Source organism: Loxodonta africana, chromosome 2, assembly GCF_030014295.1.
Source record: "Loxodonta africana isolate mLoxAfr1 chromosome 2, mLoxAfr1.hap2, whole genome shotgun sequence".
NCBI classification, from domain to species: Eukaryota; Metazoa; Chordata; class Mammalia; order Proboscidea; family Elephantidae; genus Loxodonta; species Loxodonta africana.
In genome coordinates, this window is record NC_087343.1 from 85071921 (window position 1) to 85087913 (window position 15993).

The following is a 15993-nucleotide window of genomic DNA, read 5'->3' on the forward strand; positions in this document are numbered from 1 at the left end:
ACCAGGGGGTTTCCATATACAAGTAAACTATGCCATAATTACTAATCTCCTATCTCTGAAGCTTCTAAAAGATTATTTACCTTAAAACACCTAGAAAACTGAACCTTCACTGTCATGGTCTCACAGATAATTCAGCACCTATGGGAAATCTACAGGCAGTATGTATACAGAAAACAGAGGCCAGAAGCAAGCAATGTGGGAGGGGATGTCACCTTCAGTTGCATTAACAAAGGGACATGACTCAGAGGCTGCCTTCCACTGTGAAGAGGTCTGCCTCTCCTGGGCCTTCCCAGTAAAGCCATCCATCCCACTCAGACTTGCTGTAGCCCAAAGCTATCTGTCAGCTCGCGCAAGAAAACAAATGCGAATGAGCCATTTCTTCATTTTAACTCTCCAGCTAACACTACAGCCTCCACTTCACCCTCCCTACTTTACAGGGTAAATAACAGACACTCTTATCTTTCCAACAACCTGAATTTGGCTATACTATACTACCTGAGACATCTCCAAACCACCCCTCTTGTAATTTTTTAAAAAATTAAAACCAGAACAGAAACTTTAAAAGGATTAAAAGAATCAGGAGATGAGAAAACCCTTCCCATGGAATACTTTATCATCAGCATTACACTATTAGTTCCCGAAATAGATTCCTGCATTAAAAGGAGATAATCTGTCTTCAAATGGTTTTAGGTATTGTAATCCTCTAGTGAGAAGTTTCCATCATAAACTTAGAAAAGCTGTAAAGACCCTAACGAGAGAAATATCTGAAGTTCAAGCTTTAATTTTACAAAACAGACTAGAATTACAGATTTCCTGTGAAGTCTCCCAATGAGGAGTCTGTACCTTAATAAGTAAACTTTGCTGTGTCTATATTAATATGCAATCTGAGGTTTCCAGAATGTAGCTGATGCTAAAGCACAACGAAAGCATTTACTGATGCTGCTTGTATATAACCAAATACCTCATGGGATTTGTTTTCTTGGTTCAAAGGTTTAGGGTCATGGTTCATGGTTTCGTGGGGCGTTTTGGTACATTAGCCTAATACTGCTACATTAATAGTGTTTCTGTTCTACCTCTTCGTTCATTGTGTACTGCCTGGGGTCTTAAAAGCTTGTGAGTGGCCATCCAAGGTTCCACAATTGGCCTCTATTCATCTGGAACAGCAGAGAAATAGGAGAGCCAGGCAGAACAGGAACTAGACTCCATTTCTGATTGCCTTCATTAACAACCATCTTGTCTGTCACAGACCAAAAGGAAACTGGATGGTGCCCGGCTACCATTACTGAACATTTCCAATCAAAGATTCTATAGCAGAATCCTCATCAAAAGAGGAAAACTGAGGAACAAAGTTTTTAATTCTGGAGGAATTCAGATTTCTGGATTCCATGCAGGCTGAGGTAACCACCCAGGCTATCACCCCAAGATAATCTTTGAACCTTGAGCCTCGAGAAAACTAGTTTCCTAAAAGTCTCCTTCAAGTCAAATAGTTGCTGTTGTATGCAGCTCATAAACCAAAAAAGAAACCAAACCCACTGCCCTCGAGTCGATTCCAGCTCATAGCGACCCTATAGGACAGAGTAGAACCGCCCCATAGAGTTTCCAAGGAGCGCCTGGCAGATTCGAGCTGCTGACCTTTTTGGTTAGCAGCCGTAGCACTTAACCACTACACCACCAGAGTTTAGAGACCGTATATGACAGGGTAGAACTGCCCCATAGAGTTTCCTAGGCTGGAATCTGTATGGGAACAAATCACCAGGTCTTTATTCTCTCAGGGCCGCTGGTGGGTTCAAATAGCACAGCTTTCAGTGAGCAGGAGCTTTTGGCACCAGCAAACCAAAACCAAATCCACTGCCCTCAAGTCAATTCTGACTCAGAGCAATCCTACTGGACAGAGTAGAACTGCCCCTTAAATCCAACAATAGTCTAGATTAGTAAAGGACATTTTGCCTTGAGCATTGTGCTCTTTTAAAGAATTATCAAAGTGCAGTTTCATCAACAGAAACTCCAAAGGCCAGACAAGAATCTACGTTTTAGGATAAATCAGTAATTAATTGTTCTTCAAAATAATGCTGCATGGAGTCCTTCATGACCACTAGTTGTTTTACTAGCTATAAACTGGAGTATAAAAATCTGTAAAAGATTTTTCTTCTTTGGGACATTTTTGACTAAGTCAGAAATGTTGCCCCAATTTGCAAATTGTATATTAAATAAACTTCAATTTCTAGTTTGGCTTAATATTTTTATTTAATGGTAGAAATCATATTGAAAGGTAGAGGGCTACCTACCTCTAAACGTAAGCCCAGGTAACATAATGGTTGCAAATTAGTTGCTGGTGCATATTAAAACTTCCTTGGTCACCCGCAATTCAGTAAAAAGAGTAGGATCAAATACAGGACCTATAACATAATCCTAATTTTGCAAAGTAAAATTATATATTAAATATCAGTGAATGGATTATAAAACATCAAAACATGATTCTCTCTGGGTGATGACGTGCGATTCTCCCACTGTGTTTCACTGATACCCTACATTGTTTAAAAACATCAGTCACGGAAAAAATGAATTTTTGTGCCTGGATCCCTTCCAGGGGTGGAAGCAACACATGATAATGAGGATCTAACATTTCCAATCACTATAAACAAAGAGCTGTAGGGAAAGTTTTGTAAGCAAAGGCTCTGCAGAGGAGTCTGGGGGAGGTGTTAAGCTACGTCATGGTCTGCAGTCTGCCTCAGAGAGGAAACACATACTTGCTATACCCAGGAAACAATTTCAGTGAATCATATGGTCAAGTACTTGGTGGTGTGGACAATATAAATTCTGAAGAAATGGTCAAAACAAGGGGAAGATCATGACTGAAAAAATTCATCTTGAGCTGGGCCTTTAAAGTACAGATTTGGTTTTATAGAGAAGGAGGAAGGGCATTTCAGGCAAATCATTACTATTATGTGCTCTGTTATTTACTTTTTGAAGAGTCCACATGGACTGTCTGTGTGGGTGTTTTAAGCTACAATCAAGTTACCCTAAAGAGGAAGACCCCACTCCAAGAACATCTAATCAGAGGCGACACTCTAAAGGCGTTTCTTGCATGGGCTTCAATTACCTCTAACTCGGATCAAGACCAGAGGTTTTGTTAACTAGCATAATACCCTGGTGGCACTCTTGTCTTTGTTAATTAACAGAACAGACAACAGAAATGGGCTTTCATTGGGGAAAATTTTAGTGATCATGAAATGTGAACTGGCTGGAAACACATTAGCCCAGGAATTCCTGCTCTTGCAAGAACCACCTATAAGAGTCAAGTGAGTTTTCACCCTGAGAATGACATCATGGGCTTAATTCATCCATACAGTCCTACTAGTGTAGTCGGTTCTTCAGTCCAACCAGAATGTCAGCCAAGTTCTTCCTACTAGAATGTTGTCACATCTGCCTCAGGTACGAGGTGTACATCAGAGCACTGAGAAAGGCAAAGAATAGGGACTTCAGGAAGCCTCAGAATGACTGTTCGGTGCCTGTCTGTCAATAAATGTCTCTAGGTGTGGCAGAATTAGATATGAGACTTGCTTTCTTTATAACTTAGGCCAGGTGATGAGGGAGAAGCTAAACTCACCCACTCATAACTACCGGCAGCTGCCAATATCTAACAAAAACAGTCTAATAATGAATGGATTAATAAATTATGGTATGTTCACACAATGGAATACTATGCATCGATAAAGAACAATCACGAATCCATGAAACATTTCATAACATGGAGGAATCTGGAAGGCATTACACTGAGTGAAACTAGTTGCAAAAGGACAAATATGAGACCACTATTCTAAGAACTCAAGAAACAGTTTAAACACAGAAGAAAATACACTTTGATGGTTACAACAGTGGGGAGGGACGGATGGAGGGTGAGGGGTATTCACTTATTAGATAGTAGACAAGAATATTTTAGGTGAAGGGAAAGACGACATACAATACAGGAGAGGTCAGCACAACTGGACTAAGCCAAAAGCAAAGAAGTTTCCCGAATAAACCAAATGATTCAAAGGCCAGCATAGCAGGGGCAGAGGTTTGGGGACCATGGTCTCAGGGGACATCTAGGTCAATTGGTATAATAAAATCTATTAAGAAAACATTCTGCATCCCACTTTGGAGAGCGGTGTCTGGGATCTTAAATGCTAGCAAGCGGCCACCTAAGATGCATCAGTTGGTCTCAACCCACCTGGAGCAAAAGAGAAAGAAGAACACCAAAGACCCAAGGTAATTATGAGCCCAAGAGACAGAAAGGGCCACATAAATCAGAAACTACATCAGCCTGAGACCAGAAGAACTAGATGGTGCCCGGCTACAGCCGATGACTGCCTTTACAGGAACACAATAGAGAATCCCTGATGGAGCAGGAGAGCAGCAGGATGCAGACCTCAAATTCTCCTAAAAGGACCAGACTTAATGGTCTGACTGAGACTAGAAGGACCCTGGAGGTCATGGTCCCCAGACCTTCTGTTAGCCCAAGACTGGAACCATTCCCAAAGCCAATTCTTCAGACAGGGATTGGACTGGACTACAAGATAGAAAATGATACTGGTAGGAGTGAGCTTCTTGGCTCAAGTAGACACATGAGACTATGTGGGGAGCTCCTATCTAGAGGGGAGATGAGAAGGCACAGGGGGACAGAAGCTGGCTGAACGGACACGGGAAATACAGGGTGGAGAGGAGTGTGCTGTCTCATTAGCGTAGAGCAACTAGGAGTATATACCAACGTGTATATAAATTTTTGTAAGACAAACTGACTTCATTTATAAACTTTCACTTAAAGTACACACACACAAAAAAACAGCCTAATAGCTGTGTATTCAAAACTGCTTAGGTCCACTGGCAACAGTTACTTGTTATTATTTAATAGATCATTGTTCATCGCCTGGCTCCATGATCATGTGACCTTGATCAAGTTAATTCATTTCACTGTACTCCAGTTGCCTCACTGTAAAAGGAACCCAATCAGAGCATCACCCAACTCACAGTTATTGGAAAAACGGATGATGATAATGTACGTGAATGCACACAGCATACTGTAGATAAGAAATAAACCAGCTATTATTATCATTAACACTTATACTTACCTGCATTAAACCCTGACAAGCCTTGGTCTCAAACTGCCTTAGAAGAGTTATCTTAATTTTCTGAGCAAACATCTCATTTCATCTCTGACAGCGTGTACTTTCTTTTTCTCTGGCTATCTTCCCCCACTTCTACTCCCTCAACCAGCCAGTAAATTACACGAGGGGCAAGGAAGCTCTCTGTTCATCACCATATCTTCAGAGGTACCTACCACAGTGCTCTGTACCAAGGAGGTGTTGAGTGACCACTCTCCTATTATCTCTGCCTCCCTTGGCATCCATCAACTAATGACCTAAGCAAAACCTAAGTATACATCAAAGTGGAAACAAAAATAGGATGATGTGGGCACTATCCTGGAACAAGTGAGTAATGTCCACTAACAAACTAACATTTCTGGGAGTTCCTTATTCTGCCAGGGTTATTCCTTACTGTGCCAAACCCTGTATTAAAGACTGTATGTCTACTATCACATGTAATCCTCATAATAATCCTAGGAAGTATTATCACAGCCATTTTACAGTTGAGGAAAACTGAGGTTCTTAGAGGTTAAGTAACTTGTCTAGTCATACCAACCTGGCTGTCCAGGTTTCCCAATTCAAACCCAGGTATGAGTTTAAAGCCCAGGTTCTTTTCCAGTTGATACGTTGTTTCTGATGGTGGTGGCTCCGTGGTTAAGAGCTCGGCTACTAACCAAAAAATTGGCAGTTCGAATCCACCAGCCGGTTCCTTGGAAACCCTATGGGGCAGTTCTAGTCTGTCTTATTCAGTCACTATGAGTCAGAATTGGCCTGATGGCAATAGGTTTGCTTTTGGTTTTTAGTTACTCAGGACTATAAGCCAATTCCTTAAAATAAATCTCTCTCTCCCTCTTTCACTCTCCACACACACATATACATATACACACACACACACACACACCCCTCAACCGGTTCTGTTTCTCTAGAGAACCCTACTAAGTCGAGTCCTCTGAAATGTAACAAAGCCATAGGAAAACTATGGATTCTCCTCCCCCAAAATTCCCTTACCCCCTTCCTACCAGCCTCCTGATGGTCCTCAGTGATGGCACACCATCATCCATCCAGTTTCCTATGCCAAAAATCAAATCCCTTTCTTATTCTATAACCCACATCTAACCCAAGTGAAAGCCCAGCTCTACCTCCAAAATACACCCAGAAGCCAAGGACATCCCACCATATCCTCTACCACCACCTTAGCCTAAAACTCAGGTACCAGACTCCCTCCTCCCTGTACTACAGCGAGAGGAGATGGACAGGACTTAAGCTGTCAGCAAGTGATTTCTGTGTACCATTGAAGCCTAGAACAGTGCTTGCCCATTGTTATGGATTGAACTATGTCCCCCAAAATATCTGTCAACTTGGCTAGAAGATTCCCAGTATTGTGTAACTGCCCACCAATTCCGTCATCTAATGTGATTTTCCTATGTGTTATAAATTCTACCTCTATGATGTTAATGAGGCAGGATTAGAGGCAGTTATGTTAACGATGCAGGACTCAATCTACAAGATTAGGTTGTATTTTAGGTCAATCTGTTTTGAGATATAAAAGAGAGAAGCAAAGAGAGAGACATGGGGACCTCATACCACCAAGAAAGTAGTTCCAGGAGCAGGGCACATTCTCTGGACCTGGGGTCCCTGCACAGAGAAGCTCCTAGACCAGGGGAAGAATGATGACAAGGACCTTCCTCCAGAGCCGACAGAAAGAGAAAGCCGTCCCCTGCTGCTGGCACCCTGAATTCAGACTTCTAGCCTCCTAGACTGTGAGAGAATAAATTTCTCTTTGTTAAAGCAATCCACTTGTAGTATTTGTGTTATAGCAGCACTAGGTAACTTCACCTCATTGTCATCAAGTCAATTCTGACTCACAGCGACCCTACAGGGCACAGTAGAACTGCCCCAAAGGGTTTCCAAGGAGCAGCTGGTGTAGATTCAAAGTGCTGACCTTTTGGTTAGCACTTGGTTCTTAACCACTGTGCCACCAGGGCTCCAGACAACTAAGACACTCATTTAAAAAAAAAAAAAAAATCACCATCGAGTCAATTCTGACTCACAGCAACCCTACAGAGGAGAACTGTTCCCAAAGGATTTCCAAGGCTATAATCTTTACAGAAGCAGACTGTCACATCTTTCTCCCTCAAAGTGGCTAGTGGGTTCAAACCACCGACCTTTCAGTTAGCAGTCAAGCGCTTAACCACTGCACCACCAGTGATCCTCTTAGGAGGTAATTAAAAAGTATTCACTGAATGAACAGCTCCTGACTGCTCTCCCTGACTCCACTCTTGTCCCTGGTACAGCCCAGTCTTCATAGTACCCAAAGTCATCTTCTAAATGTAAATTCAATCAAAGCTCTCCCCTTCACTGCAACCAGAATACAATACAAAGTCCAACTGTGGCTGACAGTGTCTGGCCACGTCCGGCCCTGCCTCCCTCTCTGATCTCATCTAGTCATCTATGATACTCTAACCACGCTGCTCTCCTTTATGTTCTTGGAACACCCCAAGTCTGGAAGGCCCCAGCATGGGTGCCTGCTACCCACAGATCAGTCTCAATTCCAGGGGCCTCTCCTTGGACAGGCTTCCCCAACAGCCCTACCCAAGGCAGCTCCACCACAATGCCCTCTTACACAAACAGTACCTATCCTTGTTTTCTTGTTTACTTGTTGATGGAATGCCTTCCTTCTCCTACTCCAACTAGACCAACCAACCTTTGAAGGAAGAGACTGATGTTTAAAAAAAGAAAGAATTAGTAGCCTTAAATAACCTCTGATGAGTTCTTTTTTTAAAAATATTCAAACTTATTCACAGCCCCATTCATATGAAATCATAGTGTAACTGCCGTTTAGCTGTGAAAGAGACCCACTGAAATGATGCCTCAAGCAGCCCAGAAAGCAGAAGCTAACTTCCCCTTTGATGAACAACCAGAACTTGGTTCTTTCCAAAGTCCTAGGAGAGGGACTTTTAGAAACCAGTCATTAAATCCTGCCAAAATATCAACCATAACAATATTTCTTTTACAAGGCCCATTTGAGTGCTTGTAATAATTTTCAGAGCCTGAAATTAGGCACAGGGGAGGGGGGCTGCCAGAGAAAGTCTCAAGGGTCTTTCGAAGGACTGGGGGGGGGGGCAGATGCTTCCAACTACCTGAGTGTAATTACATTATGAAGTATGCATCAAATTGGAAATACGTATTTCAAAGCAACAAGAATAAAAGATCTGCAATGCTTTCTTGAGATTCTGAACATTCAGAAAATATCCTTTTTCGTTGTTCCAACCCTGGTCTCAAAAGCCCTGGTAAGGTGGCAGGCATCCTCTCTTTCCTTCTAGTCATTTGCAAGTCACTTCACCTCAAGACAAAAGCCTCAATTTCCTCGTCCCCGAAAAAGTCAGCTTGAATGCTTGCCAAGGCAGTACTAGACCTCAGAAACCAAAAGATAACTCCACATCGCTACCGGAAAAGAGAATGGCTTATCTGCCTGTATAACTGGCCGGTTACAGAACCCACACCTTAACTCCGGCATCACTTATGCTATGGCCTCAAGTGCGGTTAAGACTGAATTTATTAGTAAGCAAGAACACCCCTATACCTGGATGACCTCGGGAATTAGATTCATTTGTGAAAACACACCCACTAAAACTGTACTGAAATGCTGATAATCAATATGGATGAGAATGAGGGCCCTCGACATCCAAAAGGCTTTTCACCTACTTCGTTTTTTTTCAGGCTCTGTGGGAAGGGGTGCAATTAGCATTAAAGCGCTGTTCTTGTTGTGTGCCTTCGAGTCGATTCAGACTCATAGCGACCCTATAGGACAGAGTAGATAGAACTGTCCCATGGAGTTTCCAAGGAGCATCCTGGTGGATTCGAACTGCGGACCTCTTCGTTAGCGGCCTGAGCTTTTAACGACTTCGCCACCAGGGTTCGGACTAAAGCGGTAAACCAAAAAAACCAAACCCAGTGCTGTCGAGTACATTCCGACTCACAGCGATCCTATAGGACAGAGTAGAACTGCCCCATAGAGTTTCCAAGGAGCGCCTGGCGGATTTGAACTGCCGACCCTTTGGTTAGCAGCTGTAGCACTTAACCACGACGCCACCAGGGTTTTGTAGGACCTGCTAATTTCGCCCCGATGCATTACTAACCGGTAGAGACGTCTATCCCAAGCGGGTATATATGTTCTAAGACATCGCCGGTTTAACAGGGAGAGTTACAAAACAGGTTCGGGCAAGTCAGTTGAAAAAAGGGCCGGGAACGTTCGCGCTTTACTCAACCGGCCGTTTTTGCGCCGAGCCAGGGCTGGGTCGGTAAACTCATGGGGCAGGGCTGAGTCTTCCCGGCGCCCAGACCTGCGCCGGGTAGTTAAGAAATCAGGCATCCAGGCGTTCTCGGAGGTGCAGAGCTCTAGCTCTGCGAAATGTCAAACGCAACCTGCGTGGGCTGTTTGACCTGAGTTTTGTTGAGGACATGGGAAAGGAGACGTTCCCCGAACCCATGTCTTTTCCTGGGATCATCGGGCAGGCAGAACCGAGTCAGCCTCGAAGCTCAGCGCCACTGCCAGGTGCCCCGGGCAGGAAGCGACACGCCCCTGGAGCAGTCGGCATCCTCCGATCAGGCCCTGCCCGCTACTGCCTCGCGGAGTCCCTGAGGCCGAGCCGGAATATCTCGGGGTTGTCTCTCGGGCTTTCCCGTCCCCCGCCGCCCGCCCCGGACACTGGGCTTCCCCGACGGCTGAGAGGCGCGCTCGGGCCCAAGGCGCTCACCCAGGCAGTGCGGGGCTGGCCCGGGAAGACACCGTCGGACCCCGCCTTCGGCCGCGGGACTGGGACGCGCACCCAGGGAAACCCGCCCGGGCTCCTGGCCCCGTCGCCGGCGTGGCCACCCGGCGCAGCGCCTGGCCCCGCTCACCTGGCCCGCGCAGCACTGCGCAGACATTTCGGCGGCCGACGACGACGGGCGCGCTCACCCGCTCCGGCACACCTCCGGCCTTCGGGTTCCCCCTGCAGCGAGCACTCCTCTCCGAACGAGCTCACGCCTCCGCAACGCACGGCGCCAGCTGAGCGCCGAGGCACTGCGGCCTTGGTAAAAACAACCGCCGCCAAGCCCCGCCCCGCCGCCGCAGGCCCCGCCCCGCCCGCCCCCTCGAGCCGCGGCCTCTGGCGGCCCCGCCCCGCGCCCGCCCCTTCCCGGGCGCCCCGCTGCCCAGCGGGCTCGCACTGGGCTCGCACTTCCGCTGGCGTCAGGCGCCGGGGGGCTGCAGCGATCTCCTCTCCGGGGAGCAGCGGTCCCCGAAGTTCCCCCACCGACGGGGAAGCTGGCTGTTCCTGAGTCTTGCGCCGGCCTGACTCCGCTCGCCCTCTCGCCCGGGAGGACTCAGCGTCCCTTCGACCCCTGGCTCCGGCGAAAGAGCTGGTGCTGCCTCCGGTTTTGGAGCCTTTATTGGGCGCTTTCCTGAGTACCTTGCGCGGAACTGGCACAGTGCAGCTCTCTGAAGGTCCCTGCGGCGCGCTAACTGGAACATTCACGGGATCCCTGTTGTTGAAATGCTTTTATCTCCCTCATCTGCCGAAAGAGCTTCACAACTTTCCAGCGTCACCTCTGCCCAATCTGCACGCATTCCTGGACAATATTTGGCTGTTCTACCCTGACGTTCATGCGGCATTTTGGGGGAATCCTGTGAGAGCCCTTAGAGAGCTCCTCTGGACATTGACCTGTTTTCCAGCCTCTCCCCCTTCGCCAGCTTGAGAGTACTCCTGGCCCAGGGGCTCAGTTTGCATCCGGGCCTCTTTAGAAAGGGGATATCCGATAATTGTTCAGTGTAGAAGGCAGGGACGCCGCTCCCTCCCCAATTTATTTCCCACCCAGATCTCTTTTCACAGCCGTGTCCCCAAAAAGCATAAAGGAATTTTTTTTAGTGTGAATTCTGCACCACGCTTTTACTCTTTGTAGTAAACATTACTGTACACAGGGCTGGATTAAGGCATGCGAGGGCCCTAAACACTGATGAACTGTGGTGCCCCTTCCTCTGCTTACTCGCGCATTCCAACGGGATGTGGACTTCCCATTGGTTGTTTACCAGGATGTGGACGAGAGCATATCCTTATGTTTGTATCGTGGCAAACAGTATTGCTGGCCCACTTGGTTGGAGCTGCTGGATCAGCAGATGTGGATGTACAAAAGAGTTCTCTCAAAATGGATCAGAGACCTGTTATCTATTAATATAATCCATCCTTGAACAGTAACTGGTCATGTTGGATCCAACTGCATACGGGGTGAATGTAGCCAAGAGTTACACTAGACAACCCACCCCCCACCTCTTCTTTATTAGAAAGAAATAGTATACACCCAAGAGACCCACTGAGATAAAAGTTTCAATTATAGCATCAGGGATTGTAGGAGATAGATGTCAACTAAGGTGTTGAAGTGGTAGGGGCCGCATAGCTTAACCAACCTTGCACATGGGTGCCCTCATGACCTTTATTTCCAGCTGTTACATTCTTATGCACTGGAACTGGCATCAGTTTCATTTAGTGCCCTGTCAGTTCCATTCCATGCTGGTGCTCTCTTTTTCTTGTGTCCTGTCTGCTTGGCATCTATGGGCCTTTGCTTTGTACAACTGGTTCCCCTGTTTTGTTGATGCCCTAAGCTTACCTGGCTTATTGGATAATCTGTCCCTGACTGTACCCATTTTAAAAATGAGGCAACTGAAGCCCAGAAGCTTAAATTACTAGTCCAAAGCCTCACAGCTGGGGACCAAGCAAAGCTGGGGCTGGAATCCACACGTCTGATCCCCATGTGCACATAGCAAGACTTGACCTTAACTAGACTCGCTTCCAGACTGGGCCTTGTGCAAGGGAATGTCTTGTTGGATGGTTAGGAATTGGGGACTAAGAGGAAAGTCTAATGGGAACCAGTCCTGGAGTTAAGAGGTACACAAGATCTCCCAAAATCTCAGACCTTCATGTTTAGAGGAAGAGAAATAATGGAGCAGGACCACACAAAGCCACACAGTGCAGCAACCCGCTGGGGGACAGCTCGTGATTTATCAGAAGACAAGGGTCTCACCTGGATTTTGTGGTGAAAAGTCCTAGTGCAGCAGTCACTTCACTTCTGTTTACTCCTAACCTGCAAAGATGGTTGGAGCCTGGAAATTCTGCCCCGCTGGGAAGACCTGGTAATTTCCTGGGAAAGGGAAGACGTGAAATCTGTATGTATTTTAACCAGTGGGGACTCACTCCTCACCTTTTAGGGAAACTGAGGCTCAGGACAACAGAGAACCCTCACCAGGGCCCACTGAGGTAGGGGCAGAACTAGTACTAGGATCCAGGGCTCCTGACTCTTAATCCTGTGTTCTTTTTGCCAACACCTTGCTAATGTGGGAGGATTCTGTGAATATATCAATGCTAGCCTCTTTGAGGAAACCCTGGTGGCATAGTGGTTAAGAGCTACGGCTGCTAACCAAAAGGTTGGCGTTCCCAGTCCACCAGGTGCTCCTTGGAAACTCTATGGGGCAGTTCTACTCTGTCCTATAGGGTCGCTATGAGTCGGAATCGACTCAACAGCAATGGATTTTTTTTTTTTTTTTTTTGAGGCCCTTTGAGCAAGAGAGGCCATAAACCTTAATAACCTGGGGATTTACAAAATGTGTCCCAAGGTACTTGAAGAGAATAGAGAAAGCCTGAGTTTCCGAAGTCAGAAAGATAAAAATTTTAACTCCACAAAGAGCTGGCTGGGTGACTTCTAAGCCACAGTTTCCTCATCTGCAGAACTGGGCTAGTAGTACATTCTCCAGAAAAAAAAAAAAAAAAGATTAGGTAAACTCACCCATATAGGCCATGCAGAAACAGGGCCTGGCCTCCATTGTAGGTACAGACTAAATGGTACCCCTGATTACCTACTTAGTATTGATAAATGAGTTTAAAAGATGTTAACAAAAAAAATGTATGCAGGCTCATTTTCCCTCACTGCGGTAAGACCACAAAAGAATGTGGCCAGGTGTGGAGGTTTACTGGCCTTCCTAGCACTGAGGCCTGGGGAACTAGTGTTTAAGGTCTGGTTTGTAGCATCTTTTGCATCCGTGGTTGGTTAACAAGAAAGAGGTAATGTAAGCATGAATACTCTGCAGACTTTTTCAAAGAAGACAGTTGTACATGGTGTTCCTGGCATGTAGCTTTACAGTTGATCTTTTTTTATGTGGATATTTCAGGAACAAGCAGTAACAGACCTGTTTAAAAAAAAAAAAAAAAAACTTGTAGCTCTTGGCAGACCATGAGAGACAGCTCTACCCACAAAACTTTTCTAAAATTAGCTGAATTAGCTCCTTTTTAATCAACGTAATTATATATGTATATATATAACATTATAAATAATTACAATTTGGTTATTTTTTTCTCTTGAATTTGAAGATTTTTCGGTTTTTCCTTTTTTTAGAAGGGAGAGGTCAATGTTCAGTTTTGAAAATACATATTGCAACCCAAACTGAAAACAACAGTGAATGAATACATATATATGTGTGTGTATATTTATGTATGGGTTTTTTAATATATATACCCATTGCCAACGAGTCAGTTCTGACTCATAGCAGCACTATAGGACAGAGTAGAACTGCCCCATAGAGTTTCCAAGGAGCAGCTGGTGGGTTCAAACTGCCACCAGCGTTTCCATGTATGCATTAAAAAAAAAAAAAAAAACTTGCTGCCATCAAGTCGATTTTGACTCATAGTGACCCTAGCCAACAGAGTAGAACTGTCCCATAGGGTTTCAAGGAGCGACTGGTGGATTTGAACTGCTAACCTTTTGGTTAGCAGCCAAGATCTTAACCACTTTGGTACCAGGGACCCATATATATATATGTATGTGTATATACATATGTATATATATACATATACACATTTTAAAAACTTCATCGAAATTTTAATTATTTAATTTCTTGTTCAAGAATGATTTAAAAGCAAATAAAATTAATTATTCTAACTCCCATTTTGAACTTTTACAACTTTGAAAAACCTAGTGATGTCTTATGTTGGTTTTTTAAATATAAAAGAAATTTCTCTAATCATCACTTATAAAAGTCTCTAGGGACCTCAATCTAGAGTGTAAAGTTTAATTAATTTCATTAAAAAGTAAGTTAAGTATTAATCTAGTAACAAATAGCTATAAATATAGGGCCCCAGCCAAAAAAACAGTCAGAGCCCCATAGTGCTCCTTACCCTACTCCTTCTGGTCAGTGTACCCTTCTTTGTTGTTGTTAGGTGGCATTGAGTTGATTCCGACTCATAGCAACCCTGTGTACAACAGAACAAAACACTGCCCAGTCCTGCATCATCATCACAATTGTTGCCATGCTTGAGTCCATTATTGCAGCCACTGTGTCAGTCCATCTCGTTGAGGGTCTTGCTCTTTTTTTTGCTGACCCTCTACCAAACATGATGTCCTTCTCCAGGGACTGATCCCTCCTGATAACATGTCTGAGGTATGTGAGACGTAGTCTTGCCATCCTCGTTTCTAAGGAGCATTCTGGTTGTACTTCTTCCAAGACAGACTTGTTCATTCTTTTGGCAGTCCATGGTATATTCAATATTCTTCACCAACACCACAATTCAAAGGCATCAGTTCTTCTTCAGCCTTCCTTATTCATTGTCCAGCTTTCCCATGCATATGAGACAATTGAAAACACCATGGCTTGGATCAGGCACACCTTAGTCTTCAAGGTGACATCTTTGCTTTTCAACACTTTAAAGAGGTATTTTGTAGCAGATTTGCCAAATGTAATGCATCTTTTGATTTCTTGACTGCTGCTTCCATGGGTATTGATTGTGGATCGAAGTAAAATGAAATCCTTGACAACTTCAATCTTTTCTGCATTCATCATGATGTTGCTTATTGGTCCAGTTGTGAGGATTTTTGTTTTCTTTATGTTGAGGTATAATCCATAAGTGCTTCAAGTCCTCTTCACTTTCAGCAAGCAAAGTTGTGTCATCTACATAACACAGGTTGTTAATGAGTCTTTCTCCAATTCTGACCCCCCATTCTTCTTCATGTAGTCCAGCTTCTTGGATTGAATACCCACTGCCATCCAGTCGATTTTCGACTCATAGAGACCCTATAGGACAGAGTAGAACTGCCCTATAGAATTTTCAAGGAGCGCCTGGTAGATTTGAACTGCTGACCTCTTGGTTAGCAGCTGTAGCACTTAAGCACTACGCCACCAGTGTTTCCAACAGATTGAATAGGTATGGTGAAAGGATACAACCCTGATGCACAACTTTGCCAACTTTAAACCACTCAGTATCCACTTGTTCTGTTCGAACAACTGCCTCTTGATCTGTGTACAGGTTCCTTATGAGTACAATTAAGTGTTCTGGAATTCCCATTCTTCACAGTGTTATCCATAATTTGTTATGATCCACACAGTCGAATGCCTTTGCATAGTCAATAAAACACAGGTAAACATCTTTCTGGTATTCCCTGGTTTCAGCCAGGATCCATCTGACGTCAGCAATGAGCCCTTGTTTCACATCCTCTTCTGAATCCAGCTTGAATTTCTGGAAGTTCTCTTGTCGATGTACTGCTGCAAACGTTTTTGAATAATCTTCAGCAAAGTTTGACTTGCGTGTGATATTAATGATATTGTTCGATAATTTCCGCACTCAGTTGGATCACCTTTCTTTGGAATAGGCATAAATATGGATCTGTTCCGGTTGCTTGGCCGGGTAGCTGTCTTCCAAATTTCTTAGTATAGACAAGTGAGCGCTTCCAGTGCTGCATCCGTTTATTGAAACATCTTAATTGACATTTGGTCAATTCTTGGAGCCTTGTTTTTGACCAATTCCTTCAGTGCATCTTTGGACTTCTTTCTTTAGTACCATTGGTTTCT

At 44.6% G+C, this 15993-nt stretch overlaps 1 protein-coding gene across 1 annotated transcript in view; it reads right to left on the bottom strand.

Moving 5' to 3' along the window:
* The window catches only part of SERINC5 (serine incorporator 5), a 116712-nt gene extending 106535 nt beyond the window's left edge, over positions 1-10177 (bottom strand). The window contains exon 1 of the mRNA XM_010588243.3: positions 10026-10177. Within this exon, the coding sequence (XP_010586545.1) occupies positions 10026-10052 (27 nt within the window). The 5' untranslated portion in view covers positions 10053-10177. The remainder of the gene's footprint in view (positions 1-10025) is intronic.
* Between the last annotated feature and the right edge of the window lie 5816 nt (positions 10178-15993).